The sequence below is a fragment of the Oryctolagus cuniculus genome, chromosome 19 (assembly GCF_964237555.1).
Source record: "Oryctolagus cuniculus chromosome 19, mOryCun1.1, whole genome shotgun sequence".
NCBI classification, from domain to species: domain Eukaryota; kingdom Metazoa; phylum Chordata; class Mammalia; order Lagomorpha; family Leporidae; genus Oryctolagus; species Oryctolagus cuniculus.
The window spans coordinates 41,676,604-41,698,520 of NC_091450.1; the positions used below are offsets into that span (position 1 = coordinate 41,676,604).

The 21,917-nt window shown below is 47.5% G+C and overlaps 1 protein-coding gene and 2 non-coding genes across 3 annotated transcripts; all 3 read left to right on the forward strand.

The window, feature by feature from the left end:
* Positions 1-1,741: 1,741 nt before the first annotated feature.
* Positions 1,742-1,813, forward strand: TRNAW-CCA (transfer RNA tryptophan (anticodon CCA)). Its single transcript has one exon. It is a non-coding gene; the product is annotated as a tRNA-Trp (tRNA).
* A 5,238-nt stretch (positions 1,814-7,051) lies between these two features.
* LOC103345259 (zinc finger protein 892) lies at positions 7,052-20,074 on the forward strand. Its single transcript, XM_017337861.3, has 5 exons — positions 7,052-7,252; positions 8,062-8,224; positions 9,560-9,648; positions 12,605-12,731; positions 18,763-20,074. The coding sequence occupies exons 1-5, from the start codon at positions 7,118-7,120 to the stop codon at positions 19,947-19,949; spliced, it is 1,701 nt and encodes a 566-aa protein (XP_017193350.3). The 5' UTR covers positions 7,052-7,117; the 3' UTR covers positions 19,950-20,074.
* Positions 16,885-16,991, forward strand: LOC127491505 (U6 spliceosomal RNA). Its single transcript, XR_007920225.1, has one exon. It is a non-coding gene; the product is annotated as a U6 spliceosomal RNA (small nuclear RNA).
* Positions 20,075-21,917: the final 1,843 nt, after the last annotated feature.

Here is a 21,917-nt window from a genome sequence, read left to right on the forward strand (position 1 = left end):
CTTTCAAATAAATTTTTAAAAAAAATTCACTATGGGGGTCGGCGCTGTGGCATAGATGCAGTGCTGGCATCTCATATGGGCGCCAGTTTGTGTCCTGGCTGCTCCACTTCTCATCCAGCTCTCTGCTGTGGCCTGGGAAAGCAGTAGAAGATGGCCCAAGTGCTTGGGCCCCTGCACCTGCGTGCGAGACCCAGAAGAAGCTCCTGGCTCCTGCTTTGGATCAGCGCAGCTCTGGCTGTTGCAGTCAACTGGGGAGTGAACTAGCAGATGGAAGACCTCTCTCAATATCTCTCTCTCTCTCTCTCTCTCTCTCTGCCTCTCCTCTTTCTGGGTAACTCTTTCAAATAAGTAAATCTTAAAAAAAATTCACTGAACTGAGTCATGTTCCCACCACCTGCAAAATGCCATGCATAGATGTGTCCCTTTATTTGACACAGTATTTTTTTTAATATTTATTTTTTATTTATTTGAAAGACAAAGCTACAGAGAGGCAGAGGCAAAGAGAGAAAGAGAAAGTCTTCCATCTGCTGGTTCACTCTCCAAATGGCTGCAACGGCTGGAGCTGGGCCAATCTGAAGCCAGGAGCCAGGAGCTTCTTCTGTGTCTCCCACTCGAGTACAGGGGCCCAAGGACTTGGGCCATCTTTTACTGCTTTCCAAGGCCACATCAGAGAGCTGGATTGGAAGTGGAGCACCCAGGACACGAACTGGTGACCATATGGGATGCTGGTGCTGCAGGTGGTGGCTTTACCCGCTACGCCACAGTGCCAGCCCCCTCTTTACCACATTATATTAGAAAATATGTCCAGCGTCTTAGTGGAAAAGCCAAATCCTATGTTTAAAAAAAAATGAATCTGCATAATCTCACTTTTGAAGAATATGCTCTATTAATGACCTCTCTCTGGCATCTTTAAATTTAGCCTTTTGACCATTTTTTTTCAATATGCTGCTTGTCACAAGAAAAAATACCTTATGATGCCACTTGTTGGAGGTCCCTGCAGGAGTAAAATCTACGGAGACAGTAGAATGGAGGCTGGGCTGAAGAGGGAGACAGGAAGATTTTTTTTTTTTTTTTGACAGGCAGAGTGGACAGTGAGAGAGAGAGACAGAGAGAAAGGTCTTCCTTTGCCGTTGGTTCACCCTCCAATGGCCGCCGCGGCCCGCGCACTGTGGCCGGCGCACCACGCTGATCCGATGGCAGGAGCCAGGTTTTAATAGGTGTAGAGTTTCAGTTTTGCGAGGTGAAGAGAATTTTGGAGACTGCAAATCTATATAGACTGATACTGAAAATGCAAATCCAGTCTTGTCCAAAACTCCAGGGGCAAAGCCTCAATCCCCTCAGCTAACTCTTCTGGCTGTGTGTGTGTGTGTGTGTGTGTGTTTGCCCCTGTGTCTGGTGAGATTTCTCCAAAGCCTGGTACCTCTTAAAATAAAATTAAATAAAAATAGAAAACGCTCAAGTAAGTGCCCTGTGTGACAACAGGAAATGCTCTCCCCGCCTGACCCTCGGTGCACCTGCCGGTGGCCTGGGCGCAGAAGGACCGCGGGGGAGAGAACCCGGATCCCCGGAGACCCCATCCCGGCCTCTCTGGCGAGCGGCGCTTCGCAAAGGTGGCTCCCTCGGCGTCCCCGGGCAGCTCCTGGCCGGCTTCGTTTGCTTCTGCACAGGCCCTGGAGAACACACGCCTGAGGCGCTGCGCCCAAGCCTGGCTGCTGCAGACCCGCCTCTGCCGTGCGTGGGGGACCTCGTGGCGCAACGGTAGCGCGTCTGACTCCAGATCAGAAGGCTGCGTGTTCGAATCACGCCGGGGTCAGGACAGCGGTGCTGTTTTACGTTTTCCTCAGCCCCGAGGGAGTCATTTTCGTGAACACCTCGGCGAGGACGACGGGGAAGGCGAGCAAGAAAGACGGGCCAGGATCCTTGGAGTTGATAGCCCGGACATCGCTGGGACTGAGGACTCGGCCAGGGCTCCTCTCTCCCTTCGGTTCCTGCATCCGTTCTTCGCCGAACCTCAGCTTCACAAATAGCCTCTCGTGGTTATTAAAAAAAAAAAAAAAAAAAAAAAAAAAGGTAATAGGAGAGGGGGGGTGTCCGCCGAACGAGCCATCGCTCGCCGCGACGCGAAGGGACTCGAACGCGCAACCTGCGGGTGTCCGCACGGAAGCGCGGCCTCGCCCCTAGCCAGCCGCCGCGGGCTCCTCGCTCCGTGCGGGATCTTTCAGTTCCATCACCGCCGCGGTTGGGAGCTTCGCAGGTGTTTTGGAGGAACAACCCGTGCGCCCCGGCTCCCGCAGCGAGCGCCGCTGGCGGGGACACGCGGGGTCCTGGGGCTGAGCGCCCCCCGAGGGAGGTTCTACGCTCCCGGGAAGCCCCGATGCTCACCGGGCGCCCCCCTGCAGCCTCTCCCCACGGCATGCGCATTCCCGGGGCTGGCTCCCGCGTCGTCTTCCCGCGCACTCCAGGAGGCCCGGGATGTGGTGTGCGGCTGCCCGGAGAGGTCCCCCACCACGGTGTCCCGCAAGGAGCCGCGGGGGCACTGGGGTCCTTTCCTCCTCTTTAGAGCGAGTGGAAGAGCCGTCCATTTGCACAATCATAAGAATACACCCCCACACACGCACACACACACACACGCGCGCACCTCTGGTTCTAGGAAGTGGGACTTGTCAGAGTAAGAGATGCACCAGGCCTCGGGCTCCCAACGGAACAGATTCCGGCCAATTGATTTATCTGAAAGGCAGAGAGAGAGAGAGAGAGAGAGAGAGAGAGACAGAGAGAGAGAGACAGAGAGAGAGAGGCGGAGATATAGACAGACAGAGAGAGAGAGAGAAATGTATCCTTTTTGCTGGTTCACGCCCCCTATGTCCTGGAAGACAATGAGGGTCTCCCACGCAGGTGGCAGGGACACTACCAGGTACACCCTCCACTATGTCCACCTGCCAGGGTCTGCATTAGCAGGAGAGACTGGAGTCGGCAGCCAGAGCTGGGTGTGGAACCTAGGTAGAGGAACGTGAGGCACCAGCATCTTAATTGCTAGGCTAAGTAGAGCTGTTCCCATTTACTTATCAAAAAAAAAAAATTGTTTAAAGGCAGAGACAGATAGGTAGGGACAGAAGCAGAATTCCCGACCTCTGGTGCGCTCCCCCTAATCACGGCACGGCCAGCACTGGAATTCTATCTACGCCTTTCACGTGGGTGGCAGGGACCCACCTACTTGAGCCATCACCTGTTGCCGCCCAGGGTGCACGAGTAGGATGCTGGAGACGGGAGTGAAGCTTGCACGCTGACCTAAGCACTCCAGTACGGGTGTGCCCCAAGGGATGGCTAAGCTACAGCACCAGATACCCCACCTCCACTTCCTTTCAAAACACAAGAAAGTATATCCCTTGAGTATTTTTACTAGCTCTTACATTTATCTGTGAATTGATCATTTACTTATGTTTTCATCCTCCTAAATTCCTTAGAATTTTTGTTTTATTTCCCTAAAATCCAAAATATTTAGTCTGTGTATTTTTAACTTTCTTTCCAAACAATTAACATATTTATAATGATATTATTTTTCTCTGTATATATCTTTGACCTTCTTTCATCAGTTTTAATATAAAAGATTCATATTTAATTTTTCTATTTAAAGGCAGAGAGAGAACAAGAGAGCAAGGGAGAGCGAATGTGTTCCCATTCATTCCCCCAAAAGCCTGTAACATACTTGGAACCAAAAACTCAGCCAAAGTCTCCCCATAAATGGCAGGAACCCAAACTGAAGCCATTTCCTGCTGCCTTGCAAGGTCTGCATTGGTGGGAAGCTGGAATTGGGAACCAGGAAATGGACCCAGGCACTCCTACATAGAGTGGGGACATCTTAATTGCCATTAAAAAAGAGGGATTTATTTATTTATTTGAAAGGCAGAGTTACAAAGAGACATGAAGAGACAGAAAGACAAAGAGATCTAGCCATTGGCTCACTCCCCAGATGGCCACAACAGGCAGGCCTGGACCAGGTTGAAGTAGGAGCTGCGCCACAACACCAGCCCCAGTAAAAATAAAACAAAACATAACACTTTTGATCACCGTTGTAAAGTTTTGGGTTTTTTTTTCTGAATTTTTTAATCTAAAACATTCTATCACCTGTAAGAAATTATTATTTCTTTTTTAAATAAATACTTTTTTAAAGATATATATATTTGAAAGGCAGAGTTAGAGAGAGGCAGAGGCAGGAAAGAGAGAAAAGTCTTCCATCCGCTGGTTCACTCCCCAGATGGCCACAATGGCTGGAGCTGCACCTATCCGAAACCAGGAGCTTCTTCAAGGTTTGCTACATGGGTTCGGAGGCCCAAGGACTTGAGCCATCTTCTACTGCTTTCCTAGGTCATAGCAGAGAGCTGGATCAGAAGTGAAGCAGCTAGGACTTGAACTGGCGCCCATATGGGATGACAGCGCTGCAGACCATGGCTTTAACCCGCTGCACCACAGCGTCGGCCCTGGAAATGATTACTTCAAAAGCACTTGATAGCAAGCAATCTTTTGTATCCCATAATAACCATTACATGTGATTTACAACCTGGAAAATCCTTCTGAAAAAGAAAATAAATTCAAAAGAGTGAGGTAGGTAAAAGGTGGTATCTGTGTGGGAAGCAGATAAAACAGATTTCAAATAAGGCCCTGTTCTCCAACTCATTACAAAAAGCAGCATGAAATTATTTGTTACAAAGCATTCAAATAATTTTATCACAGTTATATATTTTTCACATTTAAATGTATTTGAATGACTGCCAAGCTATATGTAACTTATCACTAAATGAAAGGTCAAAGTTATATAAGAATTTTTATTTGATACAAAGATTTATTTATTTGAAAGGCAGAGTTGCAGAAAGTGGTATCTGGACCGGTTTATAAATGGAATTAGAAGAGGAGACAATCACGTATAAAAGAAGATAACCATGGAGAAATAAAGGGCTACTAAACAATGTCAGGACCCAGGCAAGACTGGGAATAATTAACTGTGGAATTGTGTGCACTTAACAGGGTATGTGCTTGGCACTTGACATGGTGATGCACCAAGGTATGTGGTATTAAAAAAAAAAAGATTTATTTATGTATTTGAAAGTCAGTGTTGGGATCAGCACTGTGCACAGTGGGTTAAAGCCCTGGCCTGAAGCACCGGCATCCCATATGGGTGCTGGTTCTAGTCTCTGCTGCTCCACTTGCGATTCAGCTCTCTGCTATGGCCTGGGAAAGCCATAGAAGATGGCCCAAGTCCTTGGGCCCCTGCACCTGCGTGGGAGACTCAGAAGAAGCTCCTGGCTCCTGGCTTTGGATCAGCGTAGCTCCGGCCATTGCAGCCATCTGGGGAGTGAACCAGCGTATGGAAGACCTTTCTCTCTGTCTCTACCTCTCTCTGTAACTCTTGCAAATAAATAAAATCAATCTTAAAAAAAAAAAGTAGCTTTAAAAAAAAAAGTCAGTGTTAGAGAGAGAAGGAGAGAGAGAGAGAGAAAATTATCCATCTGCTGGTTCACTCCCCAGATGGCCACAATGGGGCGAAGCCAGGAGCTTCATCCCAGTCTCCCATGTGGGTGGCAGGGACCCCCAGCACTTGTGCCATCTTCCACTGCTTTCCCACGTAATAGTAGAGAGCTGGATCCGAAGAGGAGAAGCCAGGACATGAACCAGCACCCATGTGGGATGCTGGAATGGCAGGTGTGGATTTACCCACTAAGCCCAAGGCCGGCCTCAAGGTAAGGGGTCTTTGAACCCACTGAATACACAGTGAAATGGGGAAGATGCATATTACACAACAGCAAAAATAAATGTATACTTATAAATTGTGATGTCTAGAGAGAAAGGCCATGTTTTTGTGACAAAATCAATTTGCATTAGAGGAGGTAGTCTTCTCTAAGAAATAACATTTGAACTGAAATTTGAAGGATGACTAGATAGATTCCAAGCAGTGGAAATGAATGTATGTATTAAGGGTATATGTAGTAAGTCTGGGATGTAGAAGATATTGTGTGATCTCAGTATATCCAATTATATGGTGGGGCCAGCGCTGTGGCATACTGGGTGGAGCTGCAGCCTGCGCTGCCAGCATCCCATATAGCCGCCATTTGGGAGACCCGGCTGCTCTACTTCCCATCCAGCTCTCTGCTGTGGCCTGGGAAAGCAGCAGAGGATGCCCCAAGTCCTTGGGCCCCTGCACCCGCATGGGAGACCCGGAAGAAGCTCCTGGCTCCTGGCTTCAGATCAGCGCAGCTTGGCCATTACGGCCATTTGGGGAGTGAACCAACAGGTGGAGAATCTCTCTCTCTTTAACTCTGCCTTTAAAATAAATAAATAAATCTTAAAAAAAAAAAAAAAAGAATTATATGGAGACAGCACCAAACAATTCAAGGTTCACGCAGCCAGATAATGCAGGATTTTTTAATTTGTTAGCAAGGTTACATCTTACCCCCAGATAGCCAGCTGAAGAGCTCTGAGAAGTGATATGAACGGATTTAACTGAAAATTACTCAGTTATTTGAGAGACAGAGAACTCCATCTGCTGGTTCAAGAGCAACCCTTGGGGGTACCATGGGTTCCAGCCCATGTCTGCGGAGAGCTCGCCGTTCTTCCGACACAGAGGGAAGAAGTACCTTTTGCCCGGTGGACCCTAACTCCCTTGGCTCAAGGAGAGGGGTCCTTGGGGGCTAATGTTAATTCCTGGTGCACACTTGGCCGCGACTCAAAGCCAGTCTGCCTACTTGCTTCTTTCTCATGTCTAACCTCCCCCTCGGAACTCCTTCTTAGTCGTGTTCTTTCGTCTCCACTGGGGACAAGGGCGCCTCAACCCTGCTCTATTCAATAGAATACAGCAAGATCGTCACCGGCACGCGGGCTTGATTCTAGGGAACAATGGAGGGCTATTGGGGAAAACACTTTGCATCGCACACCTCTCTCTCCAGAATCAACAACCACACACTAGCATAATCTGGAACGTTCCAGTGACAGCTTCTCGTTTTACCCATAAAGGGGCCCGACGCCCCCCGCCCCCCACGGCTGGCACCGGGGTCCCCGAGCCCTCTGGGAAGTGGAGTCTTTCCGCCAGGACCCCCGCGACCCGGCGCGCTCGCCGCCAAGTGCGCAGATGCGACTGCAGGCGAGCCTCGGGCTCGAGCCTTTTGTGTCCCCGCGCGCCGTGGGCCGGCACGCGGCCCTGCCCGCTCCTCCCGCGCCGCGTCCCCGCCGCCCGCGGACCCCGCCGCGCCGCACACGCCCAGGGGTAAGAGGACGCGGGGCCTGGCTGTGCGCGCGCGGCTCCGACTCCGGCGCCGGTCCCCTCGCGGGGGCTCGGCGCGCCCTCCCGGAGGAGACCTCCGAGGGGTCGCGCGGGAATTCTGGGTCCCGGTCTGAGCGAGGGGGCGGGGCAGCCGCTAAGGCCTCTGGGAGATGGAGTCGGGAGCGGAGGATTCTGGGAGCGGGAGTCTGGGCCGGGCGAGGACGTGGGTTTCTGAGGTGGTTTCGAGTGCGAGCGCCTCCCGGAGGTTTTGGCTTTAAATCTCGCCACTCGGCCGGAGCCTCAGGGGACAGAGAGGAAGAAAGGGGGCCCGATGCCCTGTCCGTCTGCCTTCTGTTTTGCCCTGTTTTAGGGTTCTGGGGCTTGCCTGTATTTGGGGGACCAGTGCACGGGGTCCGATTCTGGACGCGCCGGGTCTTAAAAGCGAGTGAGGACTCTGTGTCGAAGGGTCCTGGCTTCCTATTGCCTTGTGTTTGTGAGCGTTGAAGGTGAACCAGCCGAGGGAGCTCTGCTGACGGTTCCTGCCACGTGTGTGCGTCCGCCTCCATGGGCGTTCCCGGAAGATTCTGGAACTAGTTGGTGCGCCATGTAATGGCTGGTGCAACATGTACTGGCTGACCTTGGTATTCCAAAGAAAGATCTTCCAGCCGTGGGGATTAAGGACCCAGTCCTAAGGTTTCCAAGCAAAGTAGATTTTTGTCTGAGGCCCTAGGAGGAAATGCATGGTAGTAAGCCCCCCGGGGGTAGGGACAGAGGGAGATGTCCCGCAGGAAACTCTCAAAGTCTCTCTCCAGAGCTTCAGAGCAGAGTCCTTGGCCTGCAGAAAGTGCGGGTTGTGTAGCGCTGGAAGTCTGCGCTCATCTCTGAAGCAGTGGCTACGGAGGAAGGCCTGCCAGTTACAGCACAAAGAGCAGAAGCCGAGCATGGATGCCGTGGCCGTCCAAGTGGAAGAAGAAGGTAAGGGCTGCTGGAATAAACACGAAGTTGAAAGTGAGGAGAATGGAGAGAAACACCCTTGGTGAGAATGAAATAGCCAGGTGCACCCACGTGGCAGGAAAGAGCAGACGACACGTGTTGGGAGAAGGCCCGGGAGTAGACCACAGCACAGCCGATGTTGTAGAGTAGAGAATAGAGCCACTGCCTGTGATGCCGGCGTCCCCTGTGGGTACCAGTTTGTGTCCAGGCTGCTGCACTTCCTACCCAGCTCCCTGCTAACGTGCCTGGGCAAGTAGCAGAAGGTGTCCCAAGTGCCTGGGCCCCTGCACCCGTGTGGACGATCTGGAGCTCCTGGCTCCTGGCTTCAGCCTGGCCCAGCCCCAGCTGTTGAGGCCATTTGGGGAGTAAACCAGTGAATGGAAGATCTCTCTCAATTTCTCTCCCCCCTCCATCCCCCATAACTCTGCCTTTCAAACAAATAGAATAAAACTTACAAAAATCACTTTCACTTGGTTATCTTTTTTTTAAAGATTTATTTTATTTATTTGAAAGTCAGAGTTAGAGAGAGAGAGAGATCTTCCATCTGCTAGTTGACTCCCTAAGTGGCCGCAATGGCTGAGGCTGAGCCAGGGTGAAGCCAGGAGCCAGGAGCTTCTTCTAGGTCTCCAGCATGTGTACAGGGCCCAAGGACTTGGGCCATCCTCTGTTGCTTTCCTAGGACCAATAGCAGGGAATTGGATTGGAAGTGGAGCATCTGGGCTCGAACTGGTGCTGATGTGGGATGCTAGCGTCACAGGTGGCAGTTTTACCTGTGACACAATGCCAACCCCTTACTTGGCTATCTTATTCTATGTACTCTGTCAACATCTGAGGTTTTTTTTTTTTTTTTTTTTTTTTTTTTTTTTTTTTTTTTTTTTATAGATTTATTTTAAAGGCACACAGAGAGAGAAAGAGAGAGAGAGAGAGAGAGATCTTCCACTACTAGTTCACTTCCCAAATGGCCACAACATCCAGGACTGGGCCAGGCCAAAGCCAGGAGCCAGGAACTCCAGCTGGGTCTCCCACGTAGGTGGCAGGGTCCTAAGTGCCCAGGCCATCATCTGCTGCCTTCCCAGGAGCATTTGCAGAGAGCTGGATCAGAAGCAGAACATTGAGGACTGCAATGTGGGATGCTGTCATTGCAAGTGTGGCTTAACCTACTGTGCCACAATGCTGGCTCCTGCATCTGAGCTTTTTGAGTTAAATATTGTCAGCCTTATGTACGCAACCTGGCCTGTGACAGCTTTTGCCCTAGTGAATATGGAAATGCAAAAATAGAATTTACCTACTTCATAGCTTATTTTCGACTCTTTTCAGCTGTGACCACTGAAGATGCTTCTCTACTCCAACAACAAAGCACAGAAGAAATGGAACCTACTGTTGAGCTGCTTCCTGTCGAGTTCCAGGTGAGTTTGAGTTTAATTTCCCTCCCCTGAAATCTTACCATGTGTACAGTGTGTCCTTGTTTCTTTCATATTGTTTCAGAGATCCAAGGAAATCCCACCAAAAGAACTGAACCAACATACTTCTTTAAAAAAGATTTATTTATTTGAAAGGCAGAGTGGGGCTGATGCTGTGGTGTGGCACATAAAGCTGCCGCCTGCAGTGCCGGCATCTCATATGGGCAACAGTTCAAGTCCCAGCTGTTCCACTTCTGATCCAGCTCTCTGCTATGGCCTGGGAAAGCAGTAGAAGATAGCCCAAGTGCTTGAGACACTCAACCAACATTTTTTTTTTTTTTAAAGGGCAGAGTGATAGAGAGGGTAAAACAGAAAAAGAGGTCTTTCACTGGTTTCTTCCCAAATGGCCACATTGGCTAGGGGCTAGGGCTGGACCAGGCCGAAGCCAGGATCCTGTAGTTCCATACAGGCCTCTCACATTGGTGGCAGGGATCCAAGCATTAGGGCCATCTGCTTCTTTCCCAGGTGCACTTATAGGGAACTAGATTGGAAGTGGGACAGCCAGGACTTGAACCAGCACTCATATGGGGTGCTGGCATTGCAGTTGGTGGCTTAATTCACTGAATCACAACACTGGCTCCTGAACCAAAGGACTTTTTCCTTGAAGACTTGAAACTCTTGGGAGAGTTGGGGCTGGAGATTTAAATCTGAGAATGATCTATATGTGTTTTTTTTGACAGACAGAGTTAGTAAAAGAGAGAAAGGTCTTCCTTGTCCGTTGGTTCACACCCCCAAATGGACACTGTGGCCGGTGCACTGCGCCGATCCGAAGCCAGGAGCCAGGTGCTTCCTCCTGGTCTCCCATAGGGTGCAGGGCCCAAGCACTTGGGCCATCCTCCACTGCCTTTCTGGGCCACAGCAGAGAGTTGGCCTGGAAGAGGAGCAACCGGGACAGAATCCGGCGCCCCAACCGGGACTAGAACCCGAGGTCTGGCGCTGCAGGCGGAGAATTAGCCTAGTGAGCTATATGAATAGTAGTTAAGCCATGAAACTGTGGTCACTAAGAGAGTGGGTATAGATGGAAAAGAGATGAGAGCTCCTTGCTGAGTGCAGTAACTCTCCAACGCTTAGAGGTCAGGGAGATGAAGAGGAGACCGAGAAGATGTGACCAGTGAGGCTGGCGGAGCGCAAAGACGTGGCAACCTGGAAACCAGCTGAAGTGTTGCCAGGAGAAGGGAGTGATCAGCTGTACTAAATGCTGTTGCTCAGCCAGGTGAGGTGAGGCCTGGCAATGGAGCACTGAGTTTGCACGTGTGCCGGCCCTTGGTGATGGCAGAGAGCAACTTCACGGAGCGGTAGGAGTGGAATGGGGAAAAAAATGAGGGGGGAGAAACTGGAGCCAGGGCCTCTGGACACCTGTTTTGGAGAGTGTTAGTTTAAAAGAAAGAAAGGAAGTAGAGCGACAGCTGGAAAGAGTAGTAAGACAAGACCAAAGAGGTGGTTTTCAAAAATGTTTTAAAGGTAGGAGGAATCTTGTTGGTATGTAAGTGTAGATGGAGAGTTGTAAGCTCTGAGTCTTGGGGAACTCCAGCGTATAGAGATGCCTTTCAGACATGACTTCGTGTGTTTTCAGTAACCAGTCTAGGGAGTAAAGGATAATACCTATTTCACAGACGAAGAAACAGGCTCATGGTAGTAGCTTGCTCGGATTCATCAAATGCTTGAACCCTCGTCAGAACCCGCTCATATCTGATTCGAAATCCTGTGCCACTAACGATTCTCTTGAGTTCTCCACAAAGTAGTGTGCAGTTAGCTATGGCTAATAACATATACTTACATGGCTGTCATTGTAACAGAGTAAGAATCTGACTTTAGAACCGTTGATCATTTTCAACAAATCAGTAAATTCATTTGTTCAGACAGCTTTAATAAGTGTTAAGTAAATCTAAACTCACAACCCAAAATACAGAGAAAGACAAGGCTTTTTCTCCTTTTTTTTTAAAGATTTATTTATTTTATTTGAACAGCAAATTAAATAATGAGAGCTGGATCGGCAGTGGAACAGCCAGGACTCAAACCGTTGCCCATATGGGATGGCAGCACTGCAGGCGGCGGCTTTACCTGCTATGCCACAGCACTGGCCCCGAAGAGACTTCTATAAGAACAATCTGAATTTCTTTGAAATTTCAGAATATACCTATTAATATGGCACCATAAATTACACATCTGAGCCTATTGTAGCCACAGCATAATCAATAGTTAACATTTAGTTTTCATTTGATAGTTTATTATATTGATTTAGTAAAAGGCAGAAGAATATAATTAAAAATATAAGTTTGAGGGGCTGGCGCTGTGGCTCACTTGGTTAATCCTCCCCCTGCGGCGCCGGCATCCCATATGGGTGCCAGGTTCTAGTCCCAGCTGCTCCTCTTCCAGTCCAGCTCTCTGCTGTGGCCTGGGAAAGCAGTGGAGGATGGCCCAAGTCCTTGGGCCCCTGAACCCACATGGGGGACCAGGAGGAAGCTCCTGGCTCCCAGCTTCAGATCAGCACAGCTCCAGCCGTTGCGGCCACTTAGGGAGTGAACCAACGGAAGGAAGACCTTTGTCTTTCTCACTGTCTGTAACTCTTACCTGTCAAATAAATAAATAAAAATATATATATGTAAGTTTGAAGTCAGACTGTCTGGTCCAAATGCCAGATCTGACCCTTACACTTAAAAATAATGTTAATAACACTACTTTCCTCTTACCTTGTATGGTTTTTATTTTGAGAAAGTTTACTCAAATAACAACACATAGGAAATAAATTATAAATATTAGCATTCATTATTATATTCCTTAGCACAGACTCATATTTCATAATTTTAGAACATTTCATTAAAGTTAAAATCTTCTAGATTGTTCCTTTCCCTTACCATTACCAAGCCCTTTAGGAATGTGAAGAATGTCCTTGTTCTTCCAGGAGTTGATGACAGTCAAAGATGAAGAAATGGACTTCACCCAAGAGGAGGTAGAAGAGCTGAATTCTGCCCACAAGTACATCGGCATGGATATGAAGGTGGAGCACTGTGGGAGCCTTGTGTTTTGGGGTAAGGAAATCTTATTTTGTAATGTGGGCTACTTACTACAATATAAATGTCTCAGTCTGTCTGAGCTACTATAACAAAATACCATAAACCAAGAGGTTTATGGACATCAGAAATTGATTTCTCATAGTTCTGGAAACTGGGAATTCTACAATCGAAGTGCTAGAAAATTTGGTGTCTGGTGAGGGCCTACTGTCTGGTTCTTAGATGCTACCTTCTTATTTGGTGGAAGGGGTGGGGAGAGGTCTCTCTTGGGTCTCTTGTATAAAAGTATTAGTCTCATTCATGAGGGAGCTGTAATTCATAAAATTTGGTGAAAATTTGAAAATTTTGTGGTTGGTAGGGTATAGGGAAGAGTCCAGGATGCTTCTCAAGGTTCTGACTTTCAATTACAGAAACTGGGGTTGGGCTGGCACTGTGGCATAGTGGGTAAAGCCACTGCCTGCAGTGCTGGGATCCCATGTGGGTGCTGGTTCAATTCCCAGCTACTCTACTTCCAATCCAGCTCTCTGCTAAGGCCTGGGAAAGCAGTGGAAGAAGGCCCAAGTCCTTGGGCCCCTATACCTGCATGGGAGACCCAGAAGAAGCTTCTGGCTCCTGGCTTCAGATTGGCTTCAGATTGGTCATTGTGGCCATTTAGGGAGTGAACCAGCGAATGAAAGACCTCTCTCTGTTTCTGCTTCTGCCTTTTTGTAACTCTGCCTTTCAAATAAATAAATAAATATTTAAAAAAAAAGAGAAACTGGGATTTTCTGAAGATTAACTGTGTTAATATATTTAATCTCTTACAATAACAGTTCACACATAATAAAAACAGAATTGTTAATCTAACATTATAGTTCATAGTGTATACTAAATTTTATTACTTACTGTTCTCAACTTATAAAAATCACATTAAAATATATTTACTCAAATATTTTTATAGTTATATTTCTATAATGAGGCAAAATCTTCTTTTTTTAAGATTTATTTATTTGAAAGACAGAGTTATAGAGAGAGAGAAGAGAGACAGGTTTTCCATCCACTGGTTCACTCCCCAGATGGCCACGATGGCCAGGGCTGGGCTAGGCCGGAGCCAGGAGCCAGGAGCTAGGAGCTAAATCAGGGTCTCCCACATAGGTTCAGGGGCCCAAGTAGTTGGCCATCTTCCACTGCCTTCCCAGGCATGTGAGCAAGGAGGTGGATCAGAAGTGGAACAGCCTCGGGACTTGACCAGTGCCCAGATAGGATGCTGGTGTTACAGGTGGTAGGTTTTACCCCATTATGCCGCAGCGCTAGTCCCAAAAGTGTCTCAGTAAGGGCTTACTGAACTCTCAAGTTGCCTCCTTATTTGTATTGCTTGTGTTCAGTTTTGCTCATACAATATATAGTTAGGGGCAGGTGATTGGCTCAGCAGTTAAGATGCCACTTGTGATGCCACATCCCACGTCAGAATGTCTGGGTTCAGTTCCTGCTGCACCTCTGATTCCAGCATCCTGCTAATGCACACCCTGGGAGGCAGCAGTGAGGGCTCACGTGCTCGGGTCCCTGGCACCCATGTGTGAGACCTGCATTGAGTTTCAGTTTCTTGCTTTAGCCTGGTCCAGCCCTGGCTGTTAAAGGCATTTGGGGAATAAACTCCAGCAGATGGAAGATCTCTGTCTCTGCTTCTCTCTCTTTCTCTCTGTGCCTTTCAAATACAAATAAACAAATAAATGATTTTATTTAAGATTTATTTATTTATTTGAAAGTCAGAGTTACACAGAGAGAGGAGAAGCAGAGAGAGGTCTTCCATCCAATGGTTCACTCCCCAATTGGCTGCAATAGCTAGAGTTGCGCCAACCTGAAGCCAGGAGCCAGGAGCTTCTTCTGGGTCGCCCACTCGGATGCAGGGACCCAAGGACTTGGGCCTTCTTCCACTGCTTTCCCAGGCCATAGCAGAGAGCTGGATCAGAATTGGAGCAGCCAGGTCTCAAACCGGCACCCAAATGGGATGCCAGCGCTTCAGGCCACGGCATTAACCAGCTGCGCCACAGCACCGGCCACAACAAATAGATAAATTTAAACCATATATTTAATGTGTGCTTACTCTCTACCAGCACTAGGATAGGCCCTGAGAAATATGAGTGAACAAAGGAGATATGATGTACACTCTAGAAACTTACCTTTTGGTGGTAGAGCCCATATTCTTGTATAAAGTCTCCTTTTTTCTGAGCATGATGATGTTGATGTTTTCTGAGCTAGTGAAACCTGGAGAGTGTGTAGGTTAAGGGAGCAGATGAGTCAAAGTGTAGATTCGAGGATACTCCAAAAAGCTCATTGAAAGTGGCACTAAAAGATAAGTTTATTTTGAGGCTAAAATTTTTTAAATTCACAAATAGTGTTTTCATAATATGCATTTTCATGAATGTTTTGAAAGCCTCTTGTGCACATAGATTACAAAAAATTTTTGCACAAAATAAAAATTTTTTCATTGAATTTTTCATGAACTTTTTGACATACTCTGGTAGAGTAAATTCAGGATTTCCAAATGGATATATAAATTAGATAGCCGAGAACATGGATAGGGAGAAAGAACTAAGCTGGAGATAGGGGTTTGGGTGGAATTATAGAAAACAATTAAGACCACGGGATGGATATGGTCTTTAACCTGCTGTGCAGCAATACTGGACATGTATGAGATCGTTACAGGAGAGAATGTAATTGGGGGAGGGAGCAAGGGCGAAAGAGGGGAGCCTAAGGCTGAATGCCAAGAACTATCAACACGTAAGAAGAACAAACAGCAGAAAAAGTTCCCGAGAAATAGAGATCAGGAAAAACCTAGACAGCGTAGAAACACAAAAGACAGGACAGAATGTTGGCAGCTGGAAGGCTGAGCCACAGCATGCAGTGCTGCTGAGATGCCAAGCTGAACAATGCCCACGAAAGAGCCCCACTGGGTTTAGATGACCAGGAAGTGGTTGTTGACTTCAGGGAGAGTAGGGAAAGTAGTAGAGAGAGAAGCCAGACTAGTGGGTACAGGAGTATACATGAGAGAATGCGCATAAGCTCTTTGAGAAATTTGGCTGTGACAAAAGAGGAAGGAAGATGGAAGGAAGGAAGCAAAGAAGGAAGGAATTTTTGCTTTTGCAAGGGAGGGAGGGAGGGTAGGAGGGAAGATGGAAGGAAGGAAGGAAAGAAAGGGGTAGTGGTTAGTGGAGACACAAGTTCATACTTAAAGCATCTAAAAGAAACATTTTGCCTCTATGAAAAGACCAGAGAGTATTATTTAATTTATTTGACAGGCAGAGAGATACAGAGCACTGACATTTACTGGTTCTCTCATGCTGGGTGTCCATGCAAAATGGTCAGGCCTCTGTGGAGGCTGAAGGTAGGAGCTATTTGAATCCACTCCAGGTCTCCTGCATGTGTGGGAGGAATCCAGTGACTTGGGCATTCACTGCTGCCTCCCAGGGTCTGCATTAGCAAGAAGCTGGAGTTAGGAGCCAGAGGAAGGTATTGAACCCAGGCACTCCAGTATGGGGTACAGACATCTTACCTGCTAGACCAGACTCCTTCCCCTAGCGAAAACTGTTTAAAAAGTAATGGGGCGGTAGGACAGCGGCACTGTGGCACCGAGTTCCAGCTGCTCCACTTCTGATCCAGTCCTTGCTAATGTGCCAGGGAAATGCAGTGGAAGATGGCCCTCGTGCTTGGGCCCCTGCACCTACATGAGAGACCCAGAAGAAGCTCCTGGATCCTTGCTTCAGCCTGGCCCAGCCCTGGCTGTTGCAACCATCTGGGGAATGAACCAACAGATGGAAGATCTCTTTCTCTCTCTCTCTGTATCTCTCTCTCACTCTCTCTCTCTCTCTGTAATTCTACTTTTCAATATAAATAACTAAATCTTTAAAAAAAAAACACACATAATGTATGAAGCAGGCATTTGGCTGAGAGGTTAGGATGCCTATATCTCATATCAGAGTACCTGGGTTCCAGTTCTGGTTCTGCTATGATTCTAGGTCTCTGCTGATGAGCACCTTGGGAGGCAGCAGGTGATAGCTTAAGTAGTTGGATCCCTCCTATCCACATGGGTGATCTGGATGGAGTTCCTAGTGGCTTCTGCTTGGAGAACGAACCAGCATATAAGAATTCTCCTGTGCCACCCATCTCTCTACCTCTCAAATAAAAATAAATAGTGCTTCCTTTAGCAGCACATATACTAAAATTGGATTGATACAGAGAAGGTTAGCATAGCCGCTGTACAAAGATGACATGCAAATTTGCGAAGTATTCCATGTTTGTTTTTTTTTTTTTACTATTTATTGAATTATTTACTTAGTGTAGGGTTAATCTTATGAGTATAAAATAGACTGAGAGTAGATCATTCTAAAAATTAAAGGAAGGAATGAAAGGAAGGAGGAGGGAGGGAGAGTGGGGTGGAAAGTATTACTATAAATCTGTATATATGAAATACATGAAATTTGTTCAGCTTAAAAAATTTAAAAATAAAAAAATACTATATAACCATGAAAGAGAATAAAATCTTGTCACTTGCAACCACATAGATAGACCTGGAGGTCACCATGTTAAGTGAAATAAATCAGCTGTAGAAAGGCAAGTACAACATAATCTCACTCATTTGGGGAATCATTAAAGTTAATCTTGGGGTTGGTGCTGTGGCATAGTGGGGTTAAGCCTCCGCTTGGGTGCCAGCATCCCATATAGGTGCTGGTTCCAGTCCCAGCTGCTCTACTTCCAATCCAGCTCCCTGCTAATGGTCTGAGAAAGCAGTGAAAGGTGGCCCAAGTACTTGGCCCCTGTACCCACTTGGGACACCCAGAAGCTCTTGGCTCCAGATCGGCCCAGTTCCAACCATTGCTGCCATTTAGGGAGTGACCGAGCAGATGGAAGACCTCTCTGTCTCTGCCTCTCTCTATCTGCAATTCTGTCTCTCAAGAAATAAGAAACAACTTTTTTTTAAAAAAAAGTTAATTTTATATAATTTAGGAATATAATAATGGTTACCAAAGGCCAGGGAAAGTAAGCAGAGGGAGGGATGAGGAAAAATTTGATTAATGGGCGCTAAATTAAGTAAGAAATTCTAGTCTTCTACAGCACAGAAAGGTGACTATAGATAATGATAATGTATTGTGTATTTTTCTTAAAAAACAAAACAACACCTAAAACTAAAAGAAAGGATTTTGAATGTTTTCATTGTAAAGATAACATTAAATGTTTGAGGATATAGCTGTGTTTACCCTGATTTGACATTACAAAATATATACATGTATCAAAATATCGCATGGTACCGTATAAATATGTGCAATTTTGTATGTTAATTAAAAGCTTTAAAAATTTTAAATAGGATGCTGTGTTGTGGTGTAATCCTGAGATGGCAACACTCCATATGGGCACTGGTTCAACTCCAGTCCACCTCCCTGCTAATCACTTGGGAAGGGCAGGACGATACCCCAAGCACTTGGGCCACCCTCCGCTGCCTTTCCAGGTGTACTGGCAGGGAGCTGGACTGGAAGCAGAGCAGTCAGGGACATGAACTGCCACCAGCATGGGATGCGGGCACTGCAGGTGGAGGCCCAGCGCTCTACGTCACAGTGCTGGACCCTCAAATAAATAATTTTAATATCTATCTTTTAAAAAAAGATTTATGTACTTATTGAAAGTCACAGGTACAGAAAGAGAGGGGGAGGCAGAGAGAGACCTTCCACCTGCTAGTTTACTCCCCAGATGGCCAGAATGGCCAGGGCTGGGCCAGGCCAAAGCCAGGAGCCAAGTGTTTCATCCAGGTCTCCCACATGGGTGCAGGGGCCCAAACAGTTGGGCCATCCTCCACTGATTTTTCCAGGGCATTGGCAGGGAGTTGGATCAGAAGTGGAGCAGCCAGGATACAAACCAGCACCCATAGGGGATGCTGGCATTGCAGAAGGCAGCTTTATCCACTAAGCCACAATGCTGGTCCCGTAGGCATAATTTTAAAATATTATCATAGTCCCTCTCACAATTTTATTCCTCTCAATATAGAAATGACCAACATTTGTACTTTTTGTTATTTTAGATTCTGAATCCATGCCTGCAACTGAAGAATTCCTTTTAAAGCAGGAAGATTATGAACGATCACCTGAAAGAGAGCTGATACTGGAAAGACTGCAAAAGGGTGATGCTTGGAGCTCTAGGTTGATAGGAACCTGGGAATGTGAAGGCCCGCTAGGAAGGCAGCAGGGAAACCAGAAGAGAGACTCAAGGCGTGTCACAGTCAAACACAGGAAAAAGCCTACGGGTTGTTATGAACCTGGGGAAAGTTCAAACCCCATCAGACGTCGGAAGATGCACCCTGGGAAAAAGCCGTGGGAGTGCACCGCGTGTGGCAGGTGCTTCAGTTACTACTCCGCCTTTGTCCTCCATCAGAGAACCCACACTGGCGAGAAGCCCTATGCGTGTAGCCAGTGCGGCAAGGCCTTCATTCGGAGTTCTTCGCTCCTTCAGCACCAGAGAATCCACACTGGAGAGAAGCCCTACGAGTGCAATGTGTGCGGGAAAGCTTTCTGTCACCGTTCGGCCCTGCTTCAGCATCGCACCACTCACACTGGAGAGAAGCCCTACGCGTGCAAGGAGTGTGGGAAGGCCTTCAACCAAAGCACGTATCTCATTCAGCATCACCGCACACACACTGGGGAGAAACCCTACAGATGCAAGGATTGTGAGAAAGCTTTCAGCGATACCTCATCCCTCATGAAACACCAGAGGGTGCATCCTGGAGAAAATCCCTACAGCTGCAAAGAGTGTGGGAAAGCCTTTAGTGATCGGTCAGGCCTGACTCAGCATCGGAGAAGCCACACGGGGGAAAAGCCGTACGAGTGCAGTGAATGTGGGAAAGCCTTCAGCTACTGCTCAGCTCTTATTCAGCATCAAGGGACTCACACTGGGGAGAAGCCTTACAAATGTAATGACTGCGAGAAAGCCTTCAGTGACCGCTCAGCCCTTGTAAGACATCAGAGGATTCACACTGGAGAGAGACCTTACAAATGCAGAGAGTGTGAGAAGGCCTTCAGCCAGAGCTCATCCCTTACAAAGCATCTGAGGACTCACACTGGCGAGAAACCCTATAAATGCCATGATTGCGACAGAGCCTTCAGCCAGAGCTCATCTCTTATTCAACACCAGAAAATTCACACAGGACAAAAAGCCTACAGAAGTAAGAAGAAGGGTGAGAAAACCTGTGTGTTCAGCCTTGCATCGACATAAAGAGATTCATGATGAATAGAATGCAGTACATTTACAAATAATTATTCTCCCCTGATTGTGTAGATCTGTTCTAAATACTGTAGACCATATTCCAAAACCATAAAGAAACCGTGCCACTCACAAAATAGCCTTCTTCCTTGAAATGTTACTGTGTATGGAAGAGGGCAGCAAGAGGTAAATGTCGCTATCTGTGGGCTTTTTTTTTAAAGATTTATTTATTTTATTTGAAAGGCAGAGTACAGAGAGGCAGAGAGAGAGAGAGAGAGAGAGAGAGAGGTCTTCCATCTGCTGGTTCACTCCCCAAATGGCCACAAGGACTGGAGCTGTGTTGATCCCAAGCCGGGAGCCAGGAGCTTCCTCCTGATCTCCCATGCGACTACAGGGGCCAAAGGACTTGGGCCATCTTCTGCTGCTTTCCCAGGCACATTATCAGGGAACTGGATGGGAAGTGGAGCAGCTGGGACTCAAACCAGCACCCATTTGGGATGCCTGCACTGCAGGCGGTGGCTTTACCCACTACACAACAACACTGGCCCCTATATGTGGCTTTTATTTTTTATTTTTAAAGATTTATATATTTATTTGAAAGAGCTACACAGAGAGAGAAACAGAGGCAGAGAGAGAGAGAGAGAGAGGTCTTCCATCCACTGGTTCATTCCCCAAATGGCCACAACAGCCGGAGCTGGGCTAGGCCAAAGCCAGGAGCTTCTACCAGGTCTCCCACATGAGTGCAGGACCCAAGGACTTGGGCCATCTTCTGCTGCTTTTCCAGGCCATAGCAGAGAGCTGGACGGGAAGTGGGACAGCCAAGACTCGAACTGGTGCCCATATGGGATGCCAACACTGCAAGCAGCGCCTTTACCCGCTATGCCACGGCACCAGCCCCAACAGTATCTTCTTTTTTTTTTTTTTTTTTTTTTTAAGAAGAAAGAGGTATTTATTTGAAAGTAAAAGTTAGAGAGGAAAAGACAGAGAGCAAGCAATCTTGCATCTGCTGGTTCACTCTCCAGATGGCTGCAATGGCCAGGGCTGGGCCAGGCCAGAGCCAGCAGCCAGGAGCTTCATCCAGGGGACCACATGTTTTTCAGGGGTCCAAGCACTGGGACCATCTTCACTGCATTTGCTGGGTCATTAAGAGGGAACTGAATAAGAAGTGGGGCAGTTGGGATACAAACCAGCACCCCTATGGGGATGCTGGTGTCCCAGGTGGGTGCTTAACCCACTATGCCATAACGCCAGCCCCAGTGGTATCTTTTTGACCTGATTTTTGATCCCTTTTCTTGGCCCTTTCTTATTAACCTCACGATCAACCTAATACTAATTTCTTCTGTGGCCCTAACTGACTCTGGCTAATGTGCTCTTTTTAAGCCTGGCTGCAACTCTCTCAGCTGCTTTTGTGTGCTGGGATAATACATTGTGCTTGCTTACCTATGGCTTCTTGGTAGCAAAAGTTAACAATAATGAAGAAGCTTAGACGAGGACCTACAAGTGAGAAGTGGCATTCTGTCACTCAAACTCATGTGATCATTTATCCTTGATCAATTCATCACACTTAATTTAGGTCCTAAGAATTTAGATTCTTTCCTTTTTTTTTTTTAAAGATTTATTTTATTTATTTGAAAGAGTCACAGAAAGAGGTAGAGACAGAGAGAGAGAGGTCTTCCATTCACTGGTTCACTCCCCAGATGGCCACAATGGCTGGAGCTTTGTTGATCTGTAGCCAGGAGCCAGGAGCTTCTTCCGGGTCTCCTATGTGAGTGCAGGGGCCCAAGGACTTGGCCATCTTCTGCTGCTTTCCCAGGCCATAGCAGAGAGCTGGATCGGAAGAGGAGCAGCCTGGACTAGAACTGGTGCCCATATGGGATGCTGACGCTTCAAGCCAGGGCTTTAACCCGCTGTGCCACAGCGCCGGCCCCAGCTTCTTTCCTTTATACTTGTACAGCCATCAGCTGGGGAGGTTTCCTTCCT